Source organism: Pleurodeles waltl, chromosome 5 (genome assembly GCF_031143425.1).
Source record: "Pleurodeles waltl isolate 20211129_DDA chromosome 5, aPleWal1.hap1.20221129, whole genome shotgun sequence".
NCBI classification, from domain to species: Eukaryota; Metazoa; Chordata; class Amphibia; order Caudata; family Salamandridae; genus Pleurodeles; species Pleurodeles waltl.
The window spans coordinates 1,348,851,911-1,348,875,503 of record NC_090444.1 but is presented as its reverse complement, the minus strand read 5'-3'; the positions used below and the strand labels follow the sequence as shown (position 1 = coordinate 1,348,875,503).

The 23,593-nt window shown below is 43.4% G+C and overlaps 1 protein-coding gene across 3 annotated transcripts in view; it reads left to right on the top strand.

The window, feature by feature from the left end:
• Nucleotides 1-23,593, top strand: part of DOP1A (DOP1 leucine zipper like protein A) — a 694,260-nt gene that overhangs the window by 388,474 nt on the left and 282,193 nt on the right. For all 3 annotated transcript variants that reach the window (XM_069235613.1, XM_069235614.1, XM_069235612.1), the window contains one exon: nt 18,858-18,983. In XM_069235613.1, the coding sequence (XP_069091714.1) occupies nt 18,858-18,983 (126 nt within the window). The remainder of the gene's footprint in view (nt 1-18,857; nt 18,984-23,593) is intronic.

Sequence of the window (23,593 nt, the reverse complement as noted above, 5' to 3'; positions counted from 1 at the left end):
CGAAGGGTGCCAAGGTCCACTGGAATTGAATAGCTTAACGTCCCTTTGATATTTTCCTTTCAGAAAGTCTTTCTCACGGAGCAAGACCATCAAGTATGTATGTAGGTTCCTAGTGACTGATCACACTGCCATTATGTGTCTGATGAGGAAAGAAATGCGTTTTAGGTGTATGGATATAAGATATCATTGGCACATTTTTTTCTACATAGATTCTCTTGTCCACATTCTATGGTGTGTTTTAAGAATCTATTGGCATAGGTTGTTCCATTGTTTCCCAGATATACTGATCTCAGCATTGCTTTCCCATCTGGGTTTTAAGGGAAGATTGGAGTTTTGAAGAGTTTGTGTCATATGGTTGCTACGAATAAAGTAGGATGGGTATTTGATCAACATAAACATCAGGTTATAGGGACTCAGTCCACATATACCATTGAAAAATGTTGACATGATTCCTAACTATCTCACAGTGCTGTGCCTAAATCCCTAAACACACGAGGGTACTAGACGGGTTCCGCCACCTCGTACAAGGAATCCAGGTGTATGGTAAGTACGTGAGATAGTTACATGTTCCTTATAGTAATAGATCCTCGCTGTAAGAGAGATGCCATAATGTTTACTTGTGAGGTGAGGGATCAGGTGATAAAACTAAAGTGTGTATACATGTCCTCCAAAGGGTTTGGCTCATACAGAGAGTTAAACCATGTTTTATGCTGGGATAGCAGCTCCGTCTGTATATCAATAACACTGCAGAAAGACACGTGTAAGATTCTTAAGGCTAGCAGCTGTCCATCTGTAGTATGACATCCTATACTTTTGCACTGACCATCTCCTGACATATTGTCTTAAGTAGTAGTTTCAACCTTCTCCTGCAGGCGAAGCAGGTAAACATCCCACGTGGCATTCAGGCCCTGGCTCCCTGTAATGGGCAGGTCATGTGTAACTGTGTTTGCCTCTGTGGTTGTCCATCGTAGCATCGCCCTGAGCCAGCAGTCGATCGTGGGTGGTTGCACTGCCTTTCAGGACATTGCTATCATGCACTTGAAGAGCACCATGGCTAGGTCAGTGAATTTCAGGTAGTATTTGGTGTATTTTGTGCGTTTTTTAATACCCAAAAGACATAACAGTGGGTTGGGCGATATCTGGATATCTGTTATTTCTGAGATATTTGATATGACCTGATCCCACATTTGTCCCACATTTGCAGGAGTAGGGGGCAACTCCATACCACATGAAAAAAGTGGAACATTGAGGTGCTGTGGTGCTAAATAAGTGTAGTTAAACTCAGTAAAATTAATGCGAGCATTGCGTGACACCCACTTAACTTGCTCCAGTGCCAATGTCCACTGCTTGACCGTCATACCCAAGCCCCCAAACCTGGGTAATCTATACCAGGATGCCAGGAAGGCTGTCTGGTGTAGTGCAAACTTTGGATCCTGTGAAGGGTAGAGGTTTGATTCAGTATCAGCATCAGAGTCAGCCAGGCTGCATCTCGTAAACTGCATGTCACAGTCCAGGATAAGCCCGGCAGAAGCGCTCCTCTGTTGCATATGGTGCAGAGATCACAAAACGAAGAGCCATGTAAAAGGTTAGCGACAGAGTAGGAATGCTAAGTTAAATTGTGCATTCAAAAATTGAGGCTCTAAGCAGCCTCTACTGCTTTTTACCTCATTTGTTATGTTCTGTAAATAAGGCCTTTAGAGCGTGAGAAACTTTTCAGAGGGCGTGAGGGGCATATAAGCAGCCATGGCATTGGGCGGGATAAGCACCAAGTGCTGCATCTAAAAATATTGGTGGCGAGTGGCTTCAGAAAGGAGGATGTCTAGCTTATACTGTTCATTAGATTTTATGGCATTCTCCTGGATCACTTAAAACCTGGTATTCACCCAGCGACTACTCTAAGAAGTAGAGGGGAGGTCATTATCGAAGTGAAGTCTGGACTGAAGAAGAGGGGATTGTTTAGGAGAGAAACCTGGTGAGCCTCTTCTCAAAAGATATTTGATCCCAGATTCAATTACTGTTTTTGTTGGAGTGGCCAGGTAGGCACTTTTGGGATGTAGGTGGCATGCCAGCCAAGGTAGATCCCACAAAGGCTGACACACAACAGCATGATTCATGTGGATCCATTTCTTTTCGTTTTCCTCCCCATCCATTCAGGGGTGTAACGGAGGTGCACTGCCCAGTAGTATTTCACTAGCCAGGGGCATGCTTATTCTCCCTTTGCACTGGTTGCCATAAAACGTGATGGAATGTTTCTTCCCCACCCCTAGAGAAAAGTGATTTTTTAAAAAAAAATTTAAGTGAGCGTGGATCAGTGATGGAGACAGGCTTTGGGAGGGATTGGGAGAGGTATAGAAACCCTGAGAGGATGTTTATCTTGATCCCATTAATGCACACCAACTAGGATATGTACATGGGACACCAGCATCAGAGTTCTTTCAGAATTTCCCTGTGTAGCTCAGGACATTTGGCTTTGGTCTACTTGTCTTTTTTTTATTGAGCAGTACATAACCAGTGCTTGGCAAAAGGAAAAACGGTTCTGTCCATGTACATACAAGATAGAAAAATGCACAAGATATCATGTGACAACACAATCCATAAAGTCAAAATAAAGTGCACGTCAAAAAAGTGTCAAGTGCATACAATATGGTCAATTCACATAGTATGGGATAAAATCTAACAGTTTTTACAATTAAGGCAAAGCAAAAAAATGTTTACAAAAAGTTTGCTATTCAGGAAACCCATCTATTAATGGCTCTCAAACTCATCTATTATTGAAGAAATGGATCTAGAGTATAATGAGGCTTGATTATAAAGGAATTCTTGAACCATGTACATACAAAGTAAACAAATGCATGACATAAAGCAGTGCAAACCACAAAGCCAATGTCAGGGGTTGGCAGAATAAGGCCCTCATTAGGACACTGGCAGTAACTCACGCTTACCGCCATGGCGACTGCTGCCAACATACCGCCGCCGCGGTTTACCGCTTCCCATATTATGACACACACATAGCAGTCCGTCACTATACAGCCACACGCACAAGTCCAACAGCCCAAAGGTCAGTGATAAACTGGTGGTACCAGAACCCACACCGTTAAGCTAACAGAACTACGCCCACAGCATTATGACCCACGAATCACTGCGGCGGACATTCAACCGCAGTAAACCATTGGTGGTACTTACCGTTGGGCTCAAAATACACACACACTCACAAAACAACACTACATTGGACAATTCAAACTATACACACCTGACACACATACACACACCGCACCCACACAACCACACCACTATAAAACACACACCCACACTACACACAACTCCTTACGACTCAAAAATATTGCCAACTGAGAACATAACCCACAGAACCAGAGACACAAAACACCATCACCCCAACACATCACCCCACACACCTTCACACACACCACTCACACTACACCCCTGGCACCACAAAGACACCCCAGGTTCTCAGAGGAGGAGCTAAGGGTCATGGTGGAGGAAATCATCAGGATAGAGCCACAGCTATTTGGATCACAGGTGCAGCAGACATCCATTGCCAGGAAGATGGAGCTGTGGCGGAGGATCATGGACAGGGTCAACGTCGTGAGACAGCATCCTAGAACAAGGGATGACATCAGGAAGAGGTGGAACGACCTACAGGGGGAGGTGTGTTCCGTAGTAGCAAGACAACAGATAGCAGTACAGAGGACTGGCGGTGGACCCCTACCTCCTCCCCCACAACTAACGACATGGGAGGAGCATGTCTTGGCAATACTGCATCCTGAGGGCCTGACAGGAGTAGCGGGAGGACTGGGCTCTGGTAAGTCAAATCTTTACTTCGTTCACCACCCTACCTTCATGCCATCACATACCCCCACCCTCACCCCATCACTCCACCACCTCCCACACACCTCTCCATCACAACCCACCCCTCCCACAACCAAGCCCTGCATGCAACACCAATGCATGGACCCCCATCACAGACCTGCATGGACACCCATCACCAAAGCATGCACACTTGAGACACGCACCTAGCCCACCAAATCACCAATCATACAAGCCTAAGCTGCCAGGGCACTAACAACCATAGAGGGCAACACATCCATGCACAAGATGGCTCATGCAGAAACAATAACACAGCATTTACATCCCCACAGGTCCCCATCCAACATCACCAGAGAGGAGGTGGCAGCATCATCCAGCCCCTCCCCCCCCCACACAGAAGAGGCTCACAGTGATGACAGCAACTCTGCACGCTTGGATCTGGATGACCGACACAGCCCATCAGGGATCTCTGGACAGTCGGATACCCAGGCACAGTCCCATACCACCACAGAGTCTCCCCCCTCAGGAAACACCACCACAGCGCCCACCCAGCGGGCCCATACCACTGTCCCGAGGACATGTCAATCAGTAGTGTGTCCACCACTACAGGGACCCCAGGCCACCCCACAAACGCAGGACAATCAGGGACCTGGGGTCAGTGGCAGTGGGCACACGGTTCAGGGGACAGAAGCACAGGACGACAGGGAAGCAGGGAAGACTGCTGTGCGACAGGGGGAGGACAGACCCAGGGAACCGACTCTCCACGAGGCACTCACCAACATCCTGGGAGCATACCACCATTCCCAGGAGACGATGTGCCAGATACTGGCCTAGTTACAGGAGACCCAGCGGCTGCAGGAGGGACAGTACCTGGGGTCAGGGAGGACCTGACGGACATCCACACCACTCTGGTCACCATTGCAGGGGTGCTGGCAGACATGGCCAACACCATGAGGGAGGCAGTGGCACACCAACTGGCCCCTAACACTAGCCACACCGATGAACAGCCTTCCACCTCAGCTGACGTTAGTGGACATGAGGCCCAGCCACAGGAACAACAGGCCATCAGCACCCCTCCCCTGCAGAAGGTGAACCACCCTGCAAACGGTCCCTCCGATCCAGGCAGAAGCCAGAGAATATTGCCAAGACCCCCGCTAAGAAATAAGACTCTCCTGAATGTCACCCTTGTGTCCCACTCTGTCACCCTGTTCACCTTGAACTGCCATTGCTCCACTTCCTATGCCCCCTTGGACAATGCACCTGTGATACAAATAGACTGGAATTTTACCCTGGACTCTCCTCCACCACCACCCCGGCCCATTGCAATACCCCCTCCACTTATTAGCACCTAAAAAAAAACCCTTGTAAAAAATATAAGTATTGAGTCTGTCAACTGATTGAACTATGTATTTGTTTAACAAGCTGTAAACATTGCAATTCAACTGTACAGGAATGTATACATAGGTATGACTTGTAGTTGGCTGCAGTCAACACACCAGGATCCAGGGTGGGGCACAGATATCTGAAAACAGACATGCCAAAGGGTACAGTTGGTGGCCATAGTAGTGGGAAAATCAGCCTGCCAATGACAATATCCAACACAAAACTGTCAATGGAAGGCAAATTAAAAGTGTCCTACCTGTGTGTCATTGGAAATACTATTGTATGATTGCTGTTCTGTTTTCCTCATCCTCATCCTCCTCTTCGTCACTGTCCACAGGGTCCACTGCTGCCACACGCCCATCTCCAGCCTCCTCCTCCTGCAGAAAAGGCACCTGGCGACATAAGGCAAGGTTGTGCAACATACAGCATGCCACGATGATCTGGCAGACCTTCTTGGGTGAGTAGCACAGGGAACCCCCTGTCAGATGGAGGCACCGAAACCTGGCCTTCAGGAGGCCGAATGTCCTCTCTATAATCCTTCTTGTTCGCCCATGTGCCTCATTGTAACGTTCCTCTGCCCTTGTCCTGGGATTCATCACAGGGGTCAGTAGCCATGAGAGGTTGGGGTAACCAGAGTCACCTGCAAAATTCGAGGGATACCTGTTAGCCAAACACTAACCCTTAGGGCAAACCCCATACACCAGTGGTCTCCAAACTTCTTAATGTTGCGCCCCCCCAGTTGAAAAATAAAAATCTATGGGCCCCCCTCAGAATTTTTCACAAATATTTTATAAGGATGGCAATGTTTAAATATGTCCAGACCTATTTAAACATTGCAGTTAGGTGCTGTTATCTTTTTAAAAATGCAATAACATGCTTTTGTTTAAAACAAAGGCCTGTTATTGGTATAATGCTTCTTTTGGCCAGAGTTTGGCGCCCCCCATGGGAGCACTTGAGGCCCCGCTAGGGGGGCCCGCCCCACAGTTTGAAGACCTCTGCCATACACCAACATATCCTGGGTGGGAACCATGGGCTCACCTATTAGCCACACCTGGTGCCTCTGGAGCCATCACATATGGGATGCTGCTATTCCTCAGGATAAAGGCATCATGCACAGACCCAGGATACTTTGCATAGACAGGGGTAATGTACTGGTCCCCCAGGCACACTATCCGAACATTCATCGAGTGAAAGCTCTTTCAATTTCTGAACACCTGTTCATTTCTCCGGCAGGGGGGGACACACAAAGGTAATATGTGTACCATCTATTGCCCTAATAATGTTGGGGATATGTCCTATTGCATAGAAGTCAGCGTTCACTGTGGCCAAGTCCTCCACCTGGGGGAAATCAATGTAGCTGCGCATGTGTTTCATCAGGGCAGACAACACTCTGGTCAGCACTATTGAGAACATTGGCTGTGACATTCCTACTGCCAAGCCCACTTTCACCTGGAAAGAAACCTTTTGCCCAGAAATGGAGCACAGATAGCACCTGCACAAGAGGGTGAATCTCAGTGGGGTGACGGATAGCAGATATCAGGTCAGGCTCCAATTGGGCACACAGCTCTGTGGTTGTGGCCCTGTCAAGTCTATAGGTGAGAATAATGTGCCAAGTCCACCAGGGGTCTGTACACGGGGGATGGCTCCATTTCCTATTCATCTGCAGCGGTTGCAATCTACGGGGCAAAACGGGGAGCAGCTGGTCAGTATTCAACATTTCCAAACTGTACACTGACTGAAACAGTATGTTGTTGGATAGGCCCAAATGGTACCTTTGTGTACTGTGACACAGTTAGGTGCCATGGCCTGCCCCTCCCCCAAAATGGCGTCCGCCTGTCCTATGTGGATGGGCAGGTGGAAATGAGGTGATGCCGCTGGCATTGGGCGCTGCTGCAGGAGGCGGTCGAGTACCGCTATGCCACTCCTCATTGGTTGTCATTGGGCCCTATGGGTTACAGTGACCAATGGTGATGGACGCCGGCTATGATGGTACGCACCACTGCGGACGTGACCGCAATTTTCTATCTGTTCTCTCACTTGCTACCTGACCTTCAACAGGAGACGACCACCACTGCAAGTGCTGCTGTGACCTGTGTCTGGAACCGACCATGGATCGAGTCACTGGGGAAAGGGCCCCTGTCTTCACCGCTGCAGAGTTGGGGGGACTGGTGGATGGGGTCCTACCCCAGTACCGAATGCTGTATGGGCATCCAGACCTACAGGTGAGTACACTGTGAGCACAATGCATGGGGCATGAATGCATGGAGTGCTGTGTGAGAGGGCCTCATGTAAGGGGGGGGTGGAAGGGTCCTGGGCAGCGTGCTGCATGTTTGGTGGGCAATGTCTGTGCGTAAGGGGATGTGAGTGATATGGTGGGCCATGAGTGTAAGAGGCCGGACGGTATGGCTGATACCTTTTTCTATGTTTATTTGTCTGCAGGTCAGCGCCCATCAGAAAAAGGGTATATGGCACACCACCGCCAAGGAGGTGCGGACTCTGGGGGTCTACGGCAGGTGGAGCACCCACTGTGAGGCCTGGTGCATGGACTGAATCTGAGCCCCCACCACCAACCATGGTGGTTCAGCTGTCTGAAGCTGCAGGGGAAGGGCTGGAGCCTCCCCCCACCACGGGCATTCCCGACACCAGCACCGCCACCAGCATCACTGCCTGCAGCAGTGCCAGCAGCAGCCCCAGTGGACAGCTGTCCAAGGCTGCAGGGGACGAGCAGGAGCCTCCCCCCACCACTGCCAGCACCGCCAGCAGCCCCAGTGGGCAGCCATCCGAGGCTGCAGGGGATGGGCTGGAGCCTCCCCCCACCACTGGCATCCCCGACACCACCCCCGCCACTGCCACCACTGATCAGCCGTCGGGCAGTGTGTAGTCCTGCCTCCATGGACTGTAGTGCGTCCTGGCCCCTGCAAATCCTGTGGGTGTGACACCCAAGTGAGAGCCTGTGACCTTGCACTCCCCATATGCTGCATCACAGGGCTCAATGCCCCCTCCAGAACCAGTGGAAGAAGCCATCCACTCACCCCCTCCTTGCCAGGATGAAGCACACTGGGCACAAAGCCCCCTCCTGAACCAGTGGAAGAAGCCATCCACTCACCCCCTCCTTGCCAAGATGAAGCACACTGGGCACAAAGCTCCCTCCAGAACCAGTGGAGAGCCATCCACTAGAGAGACTGTGACTTTGCACTCCCTAGGCCCAGGCAGTGGGCAGACCACCCACTAGAGAGACTGTGGCTTTGCACTCCCCAGGACCAGGCAGTGGGCAGACCACCCACTAGAGAGACTGTGGCTTTGCATGCCCCAGGACAGAGTAATGGGCATGTGGCCCCCTCCAGGACCAGTGGTGGTGTTCCATCTTCCGGCTGAGGTGCCCCCTGTTCCCCGTCCCCCTGAGGTGACTGTGTATTTTCGACCTGATGCCCCTGCAGTGTTCTCTTCGTGTTGTTGCAGGAGTCAAGTGGGGGCCTTGGCCTATGTGTTGTGGCCCTGTGGCCCACGGACATTGTGGACTGGGCAGTGTCCCTCCATTTGTATACATGTATATACTGTTTTGATTATGAAGCACTACTTTCTACTATTTAACTTATTACACTCACTTTAATCAATTCCTTTTGTCCTTGCATTATTCCTGAGGGTTACTGGGTGAAAATGTAATGTTACTGCATCTGTTTGTGTGTGTGTATGGTGTTGGGGGTGGAGGTGTTGCATGTTGCATGTGTGTACTTGGCGGCAGTACTCACCATGGTCGTCTTCGCCGGCGTTGGTATTCGTGATGAAGGAGGAGATAGACAGGCATGGGGAACACCTGCAACTCGGGCTCCATGACGGCGTGGTTCTTCCTTGAGTCTCCAGGGGTGAGATGTTTCCCTTCTGTGCACTGTTTCCGCCATGCTTTTGATGTCATTGATACCGCCCAAGAAAAGGTGGTGAATAGGCCTGTTGTAATACTGTGGGCAGTACATTGTTTTCCGCCTGGCTGTTGGTGGTTACCACTGCGGTGCTTGTTGCTACCGCCGTGGCGGTCAGTGTGTTAAAGTGGCTGTCTGTGTGAACGGTGTCCGCTGTGGTCATAATTCCATTTTTTTTTACCGCCGGCCTGTTGGCGGTATTACCGCTGCTTTACCACCGACCTCCAGGGTTGTAATGAGGGCCTAAGTGTCTAGTGCAATTAATGTAGTCGATTTGCATAGTGCGGAGTGTAATCTGACAAGTCTCACGACTTCCTGACATGCCCAATTAGTAAGGGCCGTGCCGTTCTGTTTTTGTAATATTAGGCAACGGGCCACTGCAATGCTTATAAACACCAGGCACTGGACACTTTTATTAGCTTTCTGGACAGAATGGGAGGAGCAAAATAGAGCAAGTGTGGTCTTGAGGGAAATATGAAAATATGTGGTATCTGTCAGCACCTCAGACACTTTCTTCCAGAAATCATGAAAAGCTGGACATGTAAAGAAGATATGGGGCTAGTATCCTGCCCCATTTAATTTACAACTAACACATTGATCAGAAACTACACTGACCATCTTGTATAGTCTGTGAGGGGTATAGTATGCCAACCACCTAGATAAGTAGGCCATTCATTAAAAATTGCAGCCAACAGGGATTTATAACCTAGTTCTGCGATGAGTCCATTCTCCTTTGGTGATCGTACAATCAGTAGAATGGAGACATTTTGGCCGGGGTATCATCCATCAAGAGAGATTTTTCTTGTGCAGAGCCTGGTACCAATTCCCTACACCAGCTATTTTACTTTTATATAAAAGGTGAATCACCGCATGTGTCTCTGGGCTCATAGCTGAATAGGCTGCGGAAAGTAGGCTAAATATCTGCTGAAAACTGAACATTAAGCCTCTAGTTTCATCCCCAGATGTAGGGTTATTTTGTCCCATGTTAAACGCCTTGCAACAGCATAAAAATCGTCTAGTCTAGTGAATCCCTTTTCCTTCATCGTTCGAGAGTGACTGTAGAAAGAACAGGGCCTAAAAATAGGCAGTCATCTAGTGAAGTAAAAGCGTGACTGTTCGGAACACGCCAAGCTCCACTAAATTTGTTGCATCATTGAAAACTCCGATTGCTAGTAGTTCAGTGAAGATAGTGAACAGTACTGGGGACATTGGGCAGCCCTGGCTAGTACCCTCATAAATTTTGACCACCCCTGCATCTTTTGAGTTAACAGTCACTTTGGACACTGCACCTTGATGGAGATTCCATAAGATTGTTAAAAATTATTCAGGAAAGCCAATTTTCGCAAGAACAAAAAAAGTCCATCCCAGTTGACCAAATGGTCACGGGGAGGGGTGGATGGTCGGGATAGGGGTGGCCATTCTGGTGATGCTTGATTTGTCTGCAGCATTCAGTACCATCTCAGATGATTCAGAGGCTGTGGCAAATCGGAGTTGGTGGGTCTGCTCTTAAGCTCCTTTGCTCTTTTCTTACCAACAGAGTACAAACGGTTAGCTGTTGAAGTTTCGAGGCAGAAGATTTTAGTCTTCCTTGTGGAGTCCTTTAGGGCTCATCCCTGAGTCCGATTCTTTTAAACATGTATGTTTCTCGGTTGGCTAAATTGGTGCGTTCTTTTGGGTTCCAAGTACTGTCGTACGCTGATGACACTGAGACCATCATGTCTGCTTCCAACAAACTGACTTCTGTAGCCATGAAGTTTAATCACTGAATGTCTGACATTAGTACTTGGAGGAATGACAACACCCTTAAACTTAACGCCTACAAATCAGAGGTATTGGTCTTTGGCACTCAGGAGTCTGTTTGGTCTAACATCTGTTGGCCGGAGGATTGCAGACATCTTCCCACCCTGGTCAAATCAGCCAAAAACCTGGGTGCTTTTTTCGACATACCTTGAGCTTTAATACTCGGGTCAACCGTACTACCAGCACATGTTTTCTCATGATCAGGCCTTTAAGAATTTGCTTTTCTTATATTTCAGAAGATTTGCACCTATCAGTCATTATCACAGTTATCACCTCGCGATTGGAATACTGCAACTCTTTACCTCAATATTAGTGCTTCCTGTGTTAACAAACTTCAAGTTGTTCAGAATGCAGATGCCCGACTTATCCTTAATATCCGATGCGTTTTTCGGTCAGAGAAGGGATTTGCTCCATCCACCGGTTTCCAGTTAAAAAAGGATTATTTTAAAGACCCTTTGCATGTTTTCTTTTAGCTTTGCATCCGAAAAGTTCCAGCCAACAAGCAGGTGTTGGTCACCAGAATCCACAAGGACAGATGGGGAGGTCAGTCCATCTCGGTGGCTGCTGCCATATTGTGGGATACCCTACCCCCACATATCTCAGAAGCTGACTCTCTTGCCATGTTCAAAACACTGCTGAAAACAAGGTCTTTTTTCTCTCCATCTTCTTAGAATTGGGGCTTCTCTGTTTTCTGTTCCGTATTGCGTGCTTTGACACTTCAGGGTATAGTGTGCTTTATAAGTTCCAGTAACATAACAGGCAGATGTTTTTTACCCAAGCAGACTTTTCAGGAAATATTTGAGTGCAAAACTAAAAATGCAAATGCGAGCAGCAGTCTCTAGAATTCAATTGACCAGGGGAAATTACATTTTCGAGTTGACTTTTTTCCGGAACAGACTGTTCTGGAAATATTCTGAGTGCGAGATGCATTTCCCGCAATTATGCTTAATTTTGCATAAATGCTAATTTTGTGTAATTACACTACAGCAAATTATTTAAACAAACCTCTACAGTGATTGTGGGAATGTACCTCACATTTGCAGCTAGTAACATTTGAAATGCTAACTTTACTTTATAGATTCAGATACCCAACTAAAACCTCTGTGACTGTGTGAAACTCCACTTACTGAGCTGGATAGATGCTTGATCTGGTATTTGTGTGCAACGACCAAAACTGAGATTTAATTAGGTAGTTTTAAAGTGGGAATACTCTCCTAAAATCGACATCCTCTCAAATCTGCTGTAGCACTTTTGTTCTCAAGTCATTCTCAAACTGAAGTACATCCAAGTTAGACAACTTAGAAATATTAGTAAGGAATGCTTTCATAATCTCTACCAACTATTTACACTGATACCACAGAATGCCTGTCAAATGGGGGCCTTGCTGGAGCATTCTTGCAAGAAGGTTTTCAACACTAGATATGATCTCCCTCCTTCCCAAAGTTGGCTAAAATCATAAGCAAATTAAAGCATTGCTTCTAAAATATTGATTACACCTAACACTACATTAAACTCTACTATTGTATTGGGTGTTTATACGTGAATTGGGAGCTGAACAAGCAGGGCATGTTGGCAAAACGAACTCAGACAAAGGGAGATGATGAATTATTTCAGAATTCATAGCAAGATAAATATAACCAGGCAGTAGAGGAAACAGCTAGTCACTCCCATTCTACTTAGATTGTTGCATGCACCAACATTCTAGATGAAGATGAGATGAGAGATTTCATAAAGTGCATCTGTTACACTAATAATGGTGTCCCGATGTGATACGACTGTTAAAAGGATGCCACTTGACCTTAAGTGATTGTACTCCCTTCTTAAATAGAAAGGAAGAGCATTCCAGTTTAGGAACCAAAAAAGAGAATGCTCTACCCGATTTATTCTGGTGAAAAAACAAGAAGGCATTTGCAGATCGTAATGTTCAATAAGGAAGATAAGTCTTGAATTTTTTAGTTATAATTTCTGGGCCTAGCTTGTACTAGGATTTATGAACCAGGCAAGCAGTTTAAAAAAATTATTTTGTCAACCAGCAACCAGTGTATAGTTTTTTTGTATGGGAGAGAGAGTCTTATTACGTTACACACCTACGAGCTGTCTCGCTGCCCAGTTTTGAATTCTCTACAATCAGATTATTGCAGTAGCCAGTATTCCCAGATATAGTGCATTGCAATAGTCAAGTTGTGATAGAATAGCTGATTGGACTATCTTCTTAGAAGTCTGTTTGAGCAACATTGGGAGCACTTCAAATAGCATTGTTAGATATTTAAAAAAACGGATGCTGAAATATTGTTTATCTGTTTTTTCCCAATTAATTATCAGTCATTATTCCTAGATTTTTTCATGTCCCACTGGAGTGGTGGGGTCACCCAAAACAGTGGGCCACCGACTGAAAAGTGTTGCCCAAAGCACAGCAATTACGTCTTATCACCATTTGATTTTAATTCATTGAAGCTCATCCATTTAATCACTGAGGGCAGTCGGTAGTGCAAATCTGAGGCAGGTTTGACTTTGTCTACAAAGAAACAACAATTTGGGTATTTTTCTTTAGAAACAAAAAGTGCCATTCTCACTGTTTGCGACTGATGTGATGGATTTGCCTTTTACTCCCAATGACTGTAGTGTCTGGAGTAAGACACTGTGGGAGACCTTATGAAATGCAGCACGAAGATCCAAAATAATTAAAGCTGCATTTTCTCCTCCATCCAATAACACTCTTATATTGTCCAAAAATGATACCAGTGTGGTTTCCATAAAATACAGTGTTCAAAAATCTACTTGTGTTATATCAAGTATTTTGTTGACCGCCAAATTATTATTTTTTTAACTGTCTATCAATGTCTTTTTCTAAACTTTTGCCAATAAAAGGCAATCCCAAAATCAGTCTATAGTCTGACAGTTCATCTGCATCTAATGAGGGTTACTTTAAAATGGGCTGAATCTAGTGAGGGTTACTTCAAAATGGGCGGAATGTAAGCATTCTTCCCCCGACAGGGCAGACTGCTAATTTAATAAACAAATTACACAAATCTGTAATGACTGGAGCTAAAAAATCCATTGCCAGCTAATAAAAGGAGGCGGGACATGGATCTAACAGAGAACTTGATTTAATTTTTAGAATTGAGGCTACCACGTCTTTCTCTTTTAGAGGCTCAAAACATGATAATGACATATGTTATGATGCATGGGAATCCACTGGTGCTTTCATCATAATATCTTCATTTGCGATATGTTTTCTCATGTTACTTATCGTTCCATGGAAGAAAGTTGCAAAGCAGTCACAAAACTCTATAAAGGTGCCCAACTCAGTTTTAGATAAAGAAGGAAAACATAGGTCATTCACCATTCCGAACACTTCTCGATCTGAGTTTTCGGCTTCTAGAATTTTTAAATTGTTTTTTTTTTCATTCTGCAACTCCAAAGAGTACCAGGGGAAAGAAGGGTATTTTCTTCTATTATTTTTTGCTTTTATTGAGCAATAGAGTCTTGGCCATTTAAAACCCAGTCATCAAATTAATTCACAAACTGCTTAATCTCTTCATTACATTTCTGGCCTGGTTTTGGAAGATACATCAGAGCTTTAGTGAGGCAGCCTTGCGTGACCTTTGACCACTACTGTCCCATGGACTGTCGCCCTACAGACTTTTCTGAATTTCGTTGAGAATGGCTGTCTGGTTGAAAAGGCACTCCATAATGATCTGACCATCTCAACTCAGTGGGCCTTTCAGCTGTCATAAAGTTATTTGTAGTAAAAATAATCAGGTGATCTTTTTCATGTGTGAGTGAGTGGACTTGTTGCTCTAAATTCAGAGCTGTCATAGCATGGTATGGGTCCTTAGTATCGCTGTTATTCATTGCATCCCACCAAATGTTAAAATCCTCCAACGTACAAAAGTTGGAAGACTTTAGTAAATGTGGGGTAATGGCATCAGCCAAGCTTCCTCTAATGTTCGCACAATTAGTAGGAGGCCGAGATAATATGAGGCAGGTGCTGCATGCTTTATCAGAACTCTTAATTTTGAAAAACAAAGTTGGATCTTGTTCGCGATTGAATATTTCACCTTTGAAATTTGTAAGTGTAATCTAAAAATTATTGCTACTTCCCCATACCCCTTTTCTGTTTTGTTGGAATCCCTCTCACCCTTTTGGAATGGAGCCATGAAGATCTGCCCCTGCACAGTCTTTTAGCTAAGTTTCCATAGGACACACTAGGTCTACTTTTTCTGATTCTAAAAGAAGTGTAATCTTCTCTGCATGTTTAATTAGTGTTTAATTGTTAAGTAGTATATCCTCTGATTTAGGGTATGGTCGTTTAATGCGCATAAGATTGCTAATTACCCTCAAATCGCTATTCCTATTCTCCACACATATTTTCAAGTCCCCCCTTTTAGTAGGAATAACTCTTCACGTGTATACCTGATTTTGGTCCCCAAACAGGCAGCATGTTTGGTGCTTCAGGAATGCTGACAGGCACAAAGAGGCTTGCCATCAACGCAGATGAGCATCTGATTCCCCTAAGTAATGGGGTGATGTGCGGCACATGAAAGTATTAGACCACCAAAGATGTCCTCCTTCCAAAATGGAGAGATTCCAAAAGGAGTCTACAATGTAGATGTAGAAAGCGGACATGAGCACTGATTCTACTTATTTCTATTGTCAGGAAAGTGCTAGTAATTTTTTTTTTAAAGAAATTAAAATCCTCCGTTTACCCAAATCTATTCTCATACATGCCAACATTTTGAAGAAGAAAGTGGGAGATTTAAAAAAAAAAAAAATCAGGAGAATGTATTTCTCCCATTGATTTTAGATTTTTAGTGAAGGAGAGACAATTTCAGATGGTAGACAGGCAAAATTAAGCCCTTTTTAGCTTGAAAAATCGTTAGTTTCACAACTGAATCGGGTCTATCTAGTGGTATGCATTCTCTAGTTTAACATTCTTATTAAAATGAAAATTAAACAAAAGGCCTTCCAATTAGAGCCTTAAAGACACTTCACTCCCTTTTTTATAGTTCAGATTCAAAAATACGTAAAAGTCAACAGCCCCAGGTTAAAAAACAACAGAAATAATAAAAAATATTTCCTGTTCAGTAGACTTTGATGACAGGAGTGTGCAGAGAATCAATGCAGGGACTGTTAACAGATTCTCAATAATCTTGGTTCAACGTAAATTAGTTTCCCTAATTTACTGCACCAGGTCCGATGATACACACGGATAAAGGGCAGATGTGTCGTACTTGATGTAGCATTATAGTTCCTCTATTGCTTTATTGAACAGGGCTTGTAAACTGAAAAACTTAAGACTTTAAAACATAGCTAGGAATGGGCAGTGCATCAACAATAGGACAACATTAACAGCAGGGCACAATTTTAATTTGATTTGTTGCACCCAACAGCTAGGGACTTTATGACTTGTTGGGGTTTGTATCTCATTCCCAACAGATACTGGTATTCTGCTTTTATTGATTTTTCATATTTTTAATTGACCCACGTTTCCTCTGTGCTAGCATAGATCTATTCTTTTCAAAGTTTAGTAGCTCTGACTGGACGTTTAAAGTATTGTATGAGACTGCTGCGCCATTCTGTGTCTTGAGTTACAGCCCAACTACTTGTTTCTTGAATAAGCCCTTAATGATCTACCTTATACTCTAAGTGAACAAAGGAACTTTGCCCAGTTGCATTTAGGAAGTACATGAGGTCCTGGGACACCAATAGTAGACGACAGACAGTACCCACTGCTTGTAGTGCCCAGTTACCACTGGGTGCCTCAGGACCCAGAGAAAATGGTCCATGGCTACTGAGAGGTTCAGTATTATCAGAAGGTGGTATTCACCTTTATGTGCTACACACAAGCTGTCATCTACAACTTTGACTTTGTTGACTGTATCCGTGCTGCCGTAAATAGCCATGTGAGATGTTGTAAGTATTGTGTTTGTAACTGAACGTAGACTACCTTTTTCAGGATCTTCCCTAGAAAGTGGAGATTAACATGGATATCATTTAGGTTCAAAGTTGTTTTCCGAGCAGAGAAGGATCTGGACAATTTTGAGCAAGGCAAGGAGGGTTCCGTTTTTAAAAACGTATCTTCTTTTAAGGAAGGTGTTAGATTTTATGCCGATTTTTTTTTTTTTTTTCTCAAAGGAAGACTTTATGGATCAAGGTGAATTTTTTGAGCCAATAGGGAAGTGATGAGAAACCGGAGTGTGGTTTTCGCCGGTTGTTTCACCGCCTTCAGTCGAGCTATGGTGTTGCAGTTTGCCTCATCAGTGATACCTTTATAATAGGTGGTTTTAGTGACAATAATGAGTCTTCTGTGGGCTCTTTGGAGGGATTTCAGCACTGCGACATCAGCGCCAGTCTTGTAAGTGGCCCTTTGCATTTGTTCAGATATTTGTGTTTACTGGCCTTCAACTCTGGGTCACACTGGCCATCTTAGAGAACGCAGGACTCATTGGAATTAATTTCAGCTACTGCAGCATTGCTTGTGCCAGACTCCTCCAAAAGTTCACTGACAAGCTGCAAAGAGCAGCTGAACTTTGAGACCAAAGCATGCCTAAATCTGCGAAGGTGTTAACATGAGAGACTAGCACTGGTGGAGTCAAGTACCACATTTAAATCCCTCTTTTTCAAGAGCCTCCTGGAACTGTGTTGTTCAAACTGCCCTTTCTTTGAGTTTTTTTATATCACATCAATGGAGGTACCTCAAGAGTGCATGAGAAAGAATCACTCTACTTTTTTAACTGAAATCTAATTGCCTTTCAGTCATTGTGTGCTTGTTCCCTTTGTATCCTGTGTTCAGCCCGGCACTCTGAAGATGAAAGGTGATATATGCAGCTATGCAATTCTCCTTAATAAATAAATAAATACATATTTATTTTGTCCTCTCTATTTTGTGTAGTTTTTATTTATATATACTATGCTATAATATTTAGTTTATTATTTACTGTATGCCACAAATTACATTTTCTGCACCTCAACGTTTTAGGCACTAATATAAGACCATGATAAGTTGAAGACCTCATTTACCTTTAAAATGTTCAAAACAAAGCTTTTGGGCCCTCAGTGGGAGAGGGGCAAAGTTTGCGCCTCAGTCAACATTCACTTGCGAATTCTAGTAGGACACCATTCTGGGTTCACAGAAGAATTTGAATCAGGAAACTTTCATCCAAAGAGGAATTCTCACAAATATGTTAAAATACTATGCCTCTGGTTCAGTTCAGAGAATTGTTTTCTTTGTATAGCAAGATCCATCATACAGTATAATTGTGTGGGAGTACCCTCGTCAGTGGTCCCATCTTAGTAGAGGATTTAAAATAGGCAGTGGTTTATGGTTCAAATTAATGTTTCTTCCTTTGAGCAGCCAGTCCTCACATTTGTATTAAATGTTCTGATAGCCAATGGCGGGCGTGGTGACATAATTCAGTATACTAATTCTTGCAGAGGAGTGCTGTGTGAGTGCTTTGGGTCAGTTGAAACTTGATTGGGACGACTCAGCCTCTCTTTCTTCTAGGGTAGATATAATGGGGACTTTTGAAGATATAATAACATTTTGTCACTGCTTTGCGATTTGAGGTGCTTGGTTTTATATAAATAAAAAGTTATTAATTTTTAAAGATAAAACTGTCTCACAGCACGAGGTCTCAGATACAAAAATTGAAAGTGCATGCCCAAGAAATAAGGTAACTTATTTTCATGGCTGACTGACGGCCACTGGTGAAAATAGATGTCACTTGTAAAGACCCCGTAATTAAGAAGTACTTATATCTGTGTTATACTTTCACATTGCACATATCTCTTTGCCATCATCCCTGGTCGTTCTGTAACAATTAGCTCCTCCGAGATAATATTAAAATACTTACCTTCTGAGTCGCTTATGTTCTGTAGATTGAGCAAGAAACTGTGAAATTCCAATCTAACACTTATTTTGTATTCTAGAACGTGAGACAGCAAATTCTTGAACTGTTGGGTCCCATCTCAATGAACCATGGCGTACATTTCATGGCCGCCATTGCATTTGTTTGGAACGAGAGGAGACAGAGCCAAAATACGGCCAAAGCCAAGGTATGCCTTACCTTACTAGCGCAGGTCTTGTGGGGTTTTACTTACTTATTCATGTCTATTAGGTTTATATATGATGCCTGGGAACGCCCTGTATCCCACACCAGTGCTTTAAATGGGCCGGTACTGAGGACCGGCACTTTTTTATTTTGAGAGGGAGAGTACCTGCACTTCTCAAGAAAAGCGCAATACTTCTTTCATTGGAGATTGAAACAAGCAGGTACTCCGAAACAGAGTACGAGTACCTGCACTTCTGATTTTCCATTTCAAGCACTTTGCTACAAGGACATGTTGATTTAGTTCTGGGTCGCTCGGTGGGATTAGAAGTAACGTGTTCTTCCCTGCAGTCTGGCTTTCTGATTACGGGTACCTTGGAATAATGCCTGTTATTCCCCCTCCTATGGAATTACTGTTGCCAGGGGTCTTGGTAGTTTGAGAGGAGGGGAGATAACGGGGATTTCCATTTTGGGGATATAACGTGGAATTTCTGTCTCTGCGCCCATTCCCACGGTGTTTTTTCTGGATAATGTTGGCTGCTTTCAGGAGCCGAAATGTCCATGTGAAAAACCATTATGTTTAATCCTTATGCTGCGCTTAACTCTGGTTATCATTTCCATCCTGATTTGCCGAGACGCTCGTAATGAAGGCCCAAAGTGTAGCAGTGCAAATTAGGCGTGAAAATTCATTAGTAATCTTTGTGATTACCTAGAAAATTATGACCTTGTAACATTGGCATCGCTGGGGGTCATGAACCCTAGTGCAAGCAATGAAACTAGGCCCCTGTCCTCGCCAGAACTAAAATACTGTTTTAATTGAGGTGGAGCGCGCCCTTAACGCCATGCATTCTGGTGCCACTGCACCTGCTGCAGTAATATAGTTTACTGGTCTCCTAGTTCCTTACTCCACAAGTTTTTCCTTCTCACTTCCCTTCCTTTCATCTCATTCATCCATGCAATGCCACTTTGCTCATCCTTATCTTCTTTCTCGTTCAACCTTATTTCCTTTGCCTATTCTGTCACCTTTTCGTGCTCACTTTCCCGTTCTTTACTCTCCCCTTTTCTTTCAGCCCTTCCTCTCTCTTCCTGATTGTTTCATTATCCTCTACTCCATCTGTACCCCTACCAATGAACATTAATCACAGCTAAGCTTCCGCCATGCAGTTGTTTAAAAATAAAATCAGCACAAGCAACCTCTGAAAAGGCAGCAGCTGGTGCAGCCCCCCCCCCCCTTTCCACCTCTGGTCCTTGGACATTACTCCGGCTTCACCAATTGTGCCAATGGTTGGCAGTTAAGGTTCAGTTTAAGTGCTCAAAAGGTTTTTTTTTTTTTTTTTTTAAATAAGGGCCAGGGGAAAATGTTGTTTTGAACCATTGGACACTGCATTGGTCCGTCGCTAAAAAACAGCATTGGAATTAACTCAATCAGATTGTCAACTGATTTAGAGTTTAGCGAACGGGGCACTCCATCACAAACATGACGGATATTCTGTCCTCCATATTACAAGTACATTATATTCTGAAGCACTTGTAATACAGCAGATGGGATATCCGTGATGTTTATGACGGAGTAACTCTTTTCTGAATTCTAAATCAAGCCCCAAGTGTTTTTCTTAGATACCACCCCATGGTCCTTCTAATATGCGCTTTTTTTCCTCAATAAATCAAGTATTGCAGTGCCGTCAGTTATTAACTTACCCCATTATATTTTATGCTATGTAAGGTTAATCTTTAAATTTACAATAAGTAAACAGTGCATCACTCTCCTATTAATTCAATAAAGCAAACTATTCTCAAACAAAGGCCCAAGTAATAATCAAACATTTATTAATCCAAACACAGGTATATGTGTATGTATATATATATATATATATATATATATATATATATATATATATACACATAATTATTTCAAACTATACAGTTTCTAAACTAAATGAGCAACGCCTATTCCCCCCATTCCCTCAAAAACTCTCACACAGATAGCCTTCCCACATACACATATAGCTCAACAGAACAAACAACAATAGACCAATGACTACATATACAATCTACATATAGACAAAGACCAGACACCAGAAAAACAAATAATTACAGACACAACAATATTTTACAACTGAAAAGTATCAATCATCACAAATGTAAATATCAAATAATTGGTGAATTAAGACATCACACCCCTGTATATATAATTCATAATTTCTCACCAATAATACGCTTTAGATTAGTCCATTGCACAAATTCAATAATTAATATCACAAAGATCCAAGCTGATAACAAGACACATACATTCAAACTCTTATGGCTACATCCAATGCGTCTTTAGATGCAGCTTCTCATCAACCATATTACTTCTTCAATGAATTAATTGTTGCTAAAGCTGGTGCGTCTTTCTATACAAGTTCTCAAAAACAAGATGGCTCCATCAATTAGTCAATCCTCCTTGCTGCCGGTTGATAGACAATCCTTTTTCCCTTAATCAATCATCAGAAATGCCGGAACTACCGGCGCGCGTTTCGGTGGACTTATGCTTTTAAATCAATTCATGATACTCACGGCCACCTTCATCAGGGCACTCAATCCAATATTGCACAATGCGTCATCTTTTTAATTCTATATATGAGTTAAAAACATAATTACCTTTGTATCAAAGATATTAAATGTTGTAAATACATAAATTGCATCAGTTACCATGAGTGGGGGCCCATTTGTGTGAGTGTGGGGACCAAACACAAAACCAAAACCACAAAGTGTCAAAGCAATATATAATAAAAAGGACCATAGCAGGCCATGTGATGAAAATGAAGAAAGCGTAGAACTTCAGCCCCTACATGCATAGAAATCCAAAGAAAAAGATTATTGCATGAAGGGAGTTTCTATGTTTACCAGATGGTAATCAGTAAAACACAACAAGGGCTCCCACATAGCTAACAGGTCCAGGAACAAAAAAACGCCAAAGCTGTAAGAGGAAGCATCTTTCAACAAACTAGGCGCAGGAGGGCACATTGCTGCAAGGTTGAAACACCGCATTACTAAAGTCATTCAAACCAGTGAGAAATACCTTCAAAAGTCTTCTGAAAAATCTAATGAACTCCTCTGTGCGAGCATAATTTTTAAATTTAGACACACCTTTTCACAGCACATAAAACTCTGACAATTTTTGTTTTTTTGTTTTTTTTTTAATGGCAAAGGCAACAGGGCTAGCAGGGGGTGCCAGACTTAGGCTTTATCAACGCTTTTTTTGTTTTGTCATGGGTTTTGATAAAAAAAACTGTCTAAATGCACATATATTTGTTTGGTCTCAAAAAGCACACATTGTTATAGTAGTCTCTGGCACTGAAAGGAACCACTGTTTGTATGGGTTTGTTTCTTGTGAAAGAGCCAAAATGCTGTAATTTTCTGTGAATTTAGCCAGTGGCTTAAGTGGGTTGTCCCAGTGCTCCTTGTTGTAGTGGGTGGAAGAAAAATGTGAATGACACAACACACTATTGTATAAAGAGGGGTGACTGAAAGCCTCTAAAGGAAGTGTGTGTATATATGTATATATATATATATATATATATATATATATATATATATACGATTTTTGTAATTTTAGACTAGTGCCATACCTAAACAGGCAAGCTTTACTGAATACATATCTTACAACCTAATGCCAGTAGAGTTTGTCCCTACCTTTTTGCCTCTTTCGTCTAGACAAAGCTAACATTTCTCATCCACTAGCTGGACACCATATAAATTTACCTCCCCTTTTATTTTCTGGCATCTGTCCATTAATGTCCCTCTGACTTCTGCCCTTACATATATTGTATCTCCAGTGATCTTTGCATGGCTGTTGATTCACAAAAATTGTAAGGGTAGTGGAAGTGACGTCACACGTGTTGCCAATAATATTATAGGAAGTGGAGTCACATGCGGGATGTCTTTCCAATAAGTGATGCTGTGTGATCTTTGACCCTTATGGCATCCCAGGAAGAACATCACATTAGTTGAGTACTACAATTAGTCAAAAATTAATACAATACAGTAGTTTCTACAGCATCTATTTACTATCTAGTTTACATGCTAAGGATATTTAAACTAGGGTGCTGTCATAATACATCAGGGTGAGGCCATAATATATCCCTGTACAGCTTCTTTTATTCATTTACTCACTCTCACTTTACCAGTTAGACTCTTCTAACTCTATAACCTTCTCATTCGCACAGCTTTAAGTCTATTTGTTCTTCTTTTACTACATCTCCCCTGTTCACCTGTCACCTCCACCTCTCCTATTCTTACCTATATTCCACTTTCCACTCACTTACAGAGCTTATATTTTCTCTGCTTATTCCTATCCACGCACCACTCCATGATAATCCCTATCTTTGACCACTAATTTTCGCTATATCTTCTTTTTCCCCTCCATTTGTAGCACCTTAATTCTCTAACCATAATTTCAGAAAGCCGATTTTTCCTTTCCCTCTCTGTTGGTGATGTTTTTACCTCTGTATCATCCGTTGCCCTCATACCTCACCATTATCGCAAATAATCTCTCACATTAAAGCTTTTAGATTCCCTCTCTCTATCACAATGCTAATTTAACATTCTATGTTAATTCTTTCCCAGTTTTCATCT